The following is a 6,711-nucleotide window of genomic DNA, read 5'->3' as shown; positions in this document are numbered from 1 at the left end:
ATTTTTTGTTCGGCAGTTTAATACCGGACTATGTTATTTTGTTCAATTTCGAAATATCAAACAAAAGTCGAAGACCAGCCTAGAAAATCAAAACAAAAACCTACCAAACAAATAAAAAAAACTCATCATTTCACTTTTTTTATGGTTCTTCACCACCGTTTATTCATCTATTGCTTTCTTTGATGATCAAAACACTATGATTCTCACTTTTTCAAAAAAGATGTGCAAGAGAAAAAAAAAAGTTGAGAAAAGAAAAAGATGAGTAAATATGGAAGACCAAGGGGTGTAAGGAGATAATCAAATATATTTAATTTTAATGTTTTGTACTTAAAAGTAATTTCACACATGGATAAAATTGGAAGGAAAAAAAAATTCATATAAAAGGTGTAAAGAGGTAAAGTAGTGATATAAGTAGAATCACCCTTAATTTTGGTCTTTTTAACACACTGTAATTGTTATTGACCTTAATTGACCAGCGATTTACACCCATTGCAAGCCCTTCAAATAAATGCTCATACGAGCATATAAACATTTCATACAACTAAATTGAACAATCTCACACACAGACTCCAAAAGTAAAATAAACTCCAATCAACTCATTTAAACTACAATAACCAAACCCCAATTGAAGAACGAACAAGCACATAAAAAAACATATTGTACAATTCAATTGAAAGATCCACAAACACGCCTAACCTCCCCCTGAGTACCAGTCTTGACATCAATTTGGCCCATTTTCACGATTGAGTTCACAAAATCTGTCTCAAATAATGGTCCAAATAGGGGGCTTAGGGCATCAAAGTATGAGTCTACCACACTTCTTGTTGCCTCATCATCATAGAGCCTTGCATCTGACTCTAGCACTGCGGCGCCGCTGCGAATATTCTGCAGAATCTGGTTGTCGAATGTCTGCCCGCTGCCACGGTCGATGGGTATTCGGACATTAACGTCTCCATTTTGTGGGCACATTGATTTGAGCTCCGGTAGAAACTCAGAGTTTATTGAAGGATCCGAGCCCCCACTGGGGAAGAAATTGTACAGCCTGTCGGTCATGAAGAAGCATGCCGTGGTGCCAATGGTGTGTGCAGCTGAAAATTTTGTAAAGAAGTCTTGTTAAATTCAACAAATTAAGAGAAGGCTATGGTTTATTAACCAAAGAAAGAACTTTAGTTATGAGATGTAGGGACAATAGTGTACTAAAAAATGATTGTGGTTGAGAAATGAATAATGTGTTTTACACTAAAAATTAAAACCCTCAAATGTATTTAAATAAGAAAAATTATTCAATAATCTTAAAACACTATCATGTGTATGTAGTGCTAATGACTTATTGAGGCCATGTAAATGAGGATGGATGGACCGATCCAATCTCTCATTCAATTGACCAAGATGGGTGACATGGATCAAATCGACTCTAAGCAATGGAGGACATGGTGGCTTTGAAAAAAAAAAAATTGGACACGAATACGGTGGAAATACGACAAATTATTATTATTTTTTTTTTATATATATATTTTTTTGTTTACTATGTATATAAATATAAAGCTAGGACATAAAGATATAAAAGGAATTAATGTATGTGTGTGTATTTTTAAAGAAATTCACTTTTCTCCCTCTTTGTTTTCATTTTTTATTTTTTATTTTTGACCCTAAATCAACTTTATAAATTAAAAAAAAACAAACAAAAACAAAAACAAAAAAAAAATGAAACTCATAAAGGTGTCATAAGGCGTGTCCAAACACAAGATGTATGTGTTTGTGAAGTGTTCTTAAAATGTCTTGCAAAAAAATAATAATTAAAAATTTTGATACATCATGTGGTACGTCAATGTCTAACATAGAATTATTGCTAATTTAAAAGATGATGGATGGATAGATGGACCACTCAAATCTTCCAATCAATTAATCAAGATGGATTATGTCAGCTCCATCCATCCCTTGATTAATTTACAGTTTCTATTGGTCATGAAGCACATGATGATGAGTTTGTGCGAACTAACAATAAGATCAGCTTTTAATTTCTGACAACTAAGAAAATCAAGCACATTTATTGAAAATAGACAATTCACTTTAAGCAAAAACTGGTCTAATATATCATCTACTGTGTGATGATCATGGACCGTGTTTGTTAGGCAAATTTAATGCATTGTGACTTTCAACTTAATTTCTAGATAAGATGGTTTGAGCAGCCACTGGTCTTAAGGTTTGAGATCATATTAAGTAACCATAATTAAGGTGCCCCACTAATTAAAACAAGAATATATAGTAATTAAAATCATAAAAAGCAATCCTTTTTATGTATGCTGGTACAATAATTTGGCTGCCCACTAATTAAAACAATATTTAATAACTTTGTCGCCATCTTATTCATCTTAGGGACCTATTATCAATTGAGGGAAGCTATTTATCACCGAATAAATTTAATTTCATCGGTCTTTTGCCTCCTATGGTATCTACAGAACAAGTGTACACCTATGCATATCTATAGAACAAGCATTTATCCATGCTACGTATTATATTTATAAATAAAAACAAAAAAAAACAACAAAGTAATGATATACAAATTAATAATTACAAACGTTTCTTTATTAGTCTATTATATTATTGAAATGAATCATGTTTAAATCTTTTATTGTTACATAACACCTTAATTTATATAGTATTTTTTAGAAATGATTGATCATTTATTTACACATGCCGTTATTATGCAGATCCACATATGAAGTGACAAAAATAATAAGATTTATATATCATTTTTCTTATCAATTAATAAAACAAAATATTTCTGACCTTTTTTCCCTCATTTTCATTTGTCATCATTTCAATAGTTATTAGCAACTTGTTCACATTACTTAAATTGCTACCTACTATCACACAATGGAATCTGCATGAGAGAGAGAGAGAGAGAAGCTCACAGTACCAGTAAGAACCACAAGGTCTTGGTCTGAGAGTCCCTTCTGCGAAAACTTGGCTTTGAGTTGCTCAATCGAGTCGCTAACACCCGGCATGTTGTTGGCCATCGAAACATCGGAAACTGACCCATCTCTCCGGCCAGTTGGAACCTGGTATGCTGGTCCATTGGCCTGTCCCATGATCATCCATCACAACAAAAACCATATATTCACATCAATACATAAACCAACAATCAATATATACAAATATATAATACTAACAGTTATCATCAACCACAACAAAATCTTATATTTTTTTTGATCGGCAAAGAAAATCTTTATTGATGAAAACATACAAGGGATGATAGATTATATCAATAAAAAGGAGTTTGGAGCAAAAACATATAATCTTATATCATCAACCACAACAAAATCTTATATATTCACATCAATGCATGAACCAACAATCAATATGTACACATACATAACAATAACAGCGGGAGTAAACGCGTTGTGTTTGTAATTTCACATAATTTTTTTTTTTTTTTTGACAATTTAATAAATGAAGAGAGTTGAATTTAAAAACTAGTAACAATATGGGCAATTTTGAAAAATTATTTTTTGACAAAAAAGTGTAATGAGTTATTTGCATTATATTATTGGGTATTTTCAGTACTTTTGCACTTGCAGCGTGTTATATAACTCTATATTGAGGGAAGGACTATCTCATGATTCTTTATTAACCTTTTTGACGTAGTCTTAGTTTGGAATGAATTACGTAAATCTTTATTTTTGTATTCGGGTTTCACTCTTGATTAGATGTTTCACTGATTCTATGTAGGTGTTACGGATTACTAACATGTAATATAACAATATATATATATATATATATAGGATGAGAGTGGTGTAGAGTAATACCAAGGCTATGGCATCTCTAGCAGCCAAGGCGACAATGTCTGAGCAAGAAACCACGCCTGGGCACACAGCTTCCAACTGAGCTTTGGCTCTCTCTATCACTTCAAACCCACCAACACCTTGATGCGCAAACGCATGTCTCTCCGCATTTGGCCCATTATCTATTAGTATCGACCCATCACACCCCTGATCAATCAAATCAACAAACACCTTAGCTACAAACCACACACACACACACACACACAGAGAGGAGGGGGAGAGAGAGAGAGAGAGAGGGACCTGAACGAAGCAGTCATGGAAGTGGAGGCGAAGCAAGACAGGGGCAGTGTTGGAGTTGGAGAGAAAAGCGTCCCGAACGACGCCGTTGACAATGGACTCGACGTCAGGGCAAGTATCGGCATAGAAGCCGACTTGGAGTTGGGATTGTGAGATTCCAACTATACAACTCAAAATGAGAATCAAATTCACTAGTACTAGTACCATTTTGAATGCTATTATTAACTGTATATTTGGATGTGTATGTATATTTTCAAAAGAAGAAGGTTATGTATATATGTTGTGTGTTTGTGGAGAGAGAGAGAGAGAGAGAGAGAGATGAAATCTGTATTGCAGCTCTTTGAACTTCAAGGTGTCAAGCATTTAAAGGGAGAGATGGCAAGGTGTCAAGTGAATTGCATGTGATTTGTTTTGTTTTGTTTTGTAGTCAATTTTTTAAATTTTATTTATTTTTTGTTTTTTTTCTTTCGTTTCTAAATAAAAAGGAAAATTTATCATAAATCTTACATGTGGAGAAATATTGATCAATCTAATTTTAAGAGTTTTTTTTTATGAATCAATTAGTTTTTCTTGTTTTGAAAAATTATATTTATTTGATTAAGTGTTATTTGAGTTTAAATAAATGCTTTTTTGTGATTTATTTTTTAATTTTTTAATTTGTTTTTAGGATGAGAATGAAAGGTGAAATACGAAAGATTCTTTCAGGAAGATTGGTGGCTAAAGTATTGATTGTCGAGCGTGGAAATCTATATTTCTGTTAGTGTAGTTTTGTACTGTTACATTAGAGTGTTACGATTCTTTTTGGGAGATTGGTGGCTAAAGTGTTGATTGTCGAGCGTGGTGTTAGTGTGGTTTTGTGCTGTTACATTAGAGTGTTACGTTTGGAAAAAATACATTAAGAATTTTTTTAGAATATTACGTTTGAAAAAAGTATACTAAAAAATTTTTATATGTTATATTGATTTAAATTATTACGTTTGGAAAGAGTACATTAGAAAGTTTTTGGGAATGTTACGTTGTTAGTTACGTTTGAGAAAATTATATTAAGAAGTTTTTTAGTATGTTATATTAAAGTGTTATGCTTGGAAAAAAATACGCTATGAAATTTTTGTGGAATGTTATGTCCTGCGCTAAGGAATTTTTTATTGCGTTATGTTAGAGTGTTATGTCTTTGGAATATTATATTGAAGTGTTTTGTTTGAAAAAAATAAACTAAGGAGTTTTTTGAAAGTGTTATGTCTAGTAATTTTAATATTATGAGAAAACTCGCAGTTGTCCTTCAATTCATAACACACGTATGTTTATGTTTGGCCCTTTTATGTAATTTACATTAGAATGAGACCTTTGGGTTCAAAAAAAAAAAATTATAAGATCACTATTTGAGATTTATTCAGTGTGTTTGGTTTGAGTTTTTTGGATTAAGTTTTTTGAAAACTGAGTTTTTTAGTTTTCGTGTTTTTTTATTTTTAGTGAATATTTTTAAAATTTTAAATATTTTTTTTACTTTTCTAGATGCATCTTACTTAAATGTATCTAAAAAGTAAAAAAATTGTAAAAAAATATTTTAAAAAATTAATAAATACATAAAAATACAAAATATGTACGGAATTCTCGTATTTTTTTTTTATATTTTTAAAAGAAAAGTAAAAGATTTCTTTCACAAATTTTTTACTTTTTAGGTATATTTATGTTAGGTATGTCTAAAAAGTAAAAAAAAATGCTTAAAATATTAAAAAAATTCAATAAAAACAAAAGAATAAGAAAAATAAGAAAGTAGAATTTTTGAAAAGAGTTTTCGGAAAACTCTAACCAAGCATGGTGATTAGTGATTCATCCGTTTAATAGTTAAAATATATTATTTTCTACCATTTTACTTATCAAATATAGATAAATAATTTAAATTAAAAACAAATCAAAATTTTAGAGTTTAAATTGATAAAATTAAAAATTAAAGGTTTATTTTATTATAAAACACAAACCTTGAAGAAAAAAAAAAATTTCTTCATAACCGATATTATAGGTAGGATTCTTTATACCTATCCAAGCACATAAATTCGAAAATCAATACCTCCTAATCATATGATCCAGAGAAATAGAAAAACTGATAAATGTCAAATCAAGTTCAACATGCAAAGAGCAAACTTTATAATATTTTTTTTTTTCGAGGAACAAGAAAGATAATTATATTAAAATAAAATAAATAATACACAAATGAAAATAAAAATAAAATCTTAGAGGACCAAACAAACAACTAAATAATAAACTACAAACAACAAAAATAAAATGGCCAAAAAATTAGTAATAATTTGAAAAAAAAAAAAACTATCGATTTTCTTATAGAGGTGATTTGAAAAATTAGATCTGAATCACACTTATTATCATTGATTGGCTTTATGTATAGAAATAATTATTAAAGAATTAATAAAAATAAGTAATATCCTGCGTCATAATTCAATAATTTAAAACAATGAAGAAAACAAAGTAATATAAATCCGTCCTCATCATTCATTTATGGCTAATCCCTTAAATTTAATGATTAATCGTTTAGTTGGTTGAGGTGGTTGGTTTATATTTCAACTGTTGATTTGTCTTTGATTCAAATGGTTCTAGTTGTTGTTATCTCCTTTTA

General features: G+C 30.1%; 1 protein-coding gene across 1 annotated transcript; it reads right to left on the bottom strand.

Moving 5' to 3' along the window:
- Positions 1–400: 400 nt before the first annotated feature.
- LOC114305112 (peroxidase superfamily protein) lies at positions 401–6,404 on the bottom strand. Its single transcript, XM_028250233.2, has 4 exons — positions 4,086–6,404; positions 3,810–3,992; positions 2,921–3,083; positions 401–1,088 (listed from the first exon to the last, which is right to left on the bottom strand). Exons 1-4 carry the CDS (start codon positions 4,287–4,289, stop codon positions 667–669), a joined length of 972 nt encoding a protein of 323 aa, XP_028106034.2. The 5' UTR covers positions 4,290–6,404; the 3' UTR covers positions 401–666.
- Between the last annotated feature and the right edge of the window lie 307 nt (positions 6,405–6,711).

Source organism: Camellia sinensis, chromosome 2 (assembly GCF_055761805.1).
Source record: "Camellia sinensis isolate YWXY chromosome 2, ASM5576180v1, whole genome shotgun sequence".
In the NCBI taxonomy this organism is placed as follows: domain Eukaryota; kingdom Viridiplantae; phylum Streptophyta; class Magnoliopsida; order Ericales; family Theaceae; genus Camellia; species Camellia sinensis.
Note: the sequence above shows the minus strand (reverse complement) of the source record. Positions and strands in the feature narration are given on the sequence as shown.

Coding starts and splice junctions, on each gene's coding strand:
- LOC114305112 (XM_028250233.2), bottom strand. CDS start 4,289: ATGGTACTAGTACTAGTGAATTTGATTCTCATTTTGAGTTGTATAGTT. Junction 3,084..3,809: donor CTAGAGATGCCATAGCCTTG/GTATTACTCTAC, acceptor ATCATGGGACAG/GCCAATGGACCAGCATACCA. Junction 1,089..2,920: donor AGACCTTGTGGTTCTTACTG/GTACTGTGAGCT, acceptor CAAAATTTTCAG/CTGCACACACCATTGGCACC.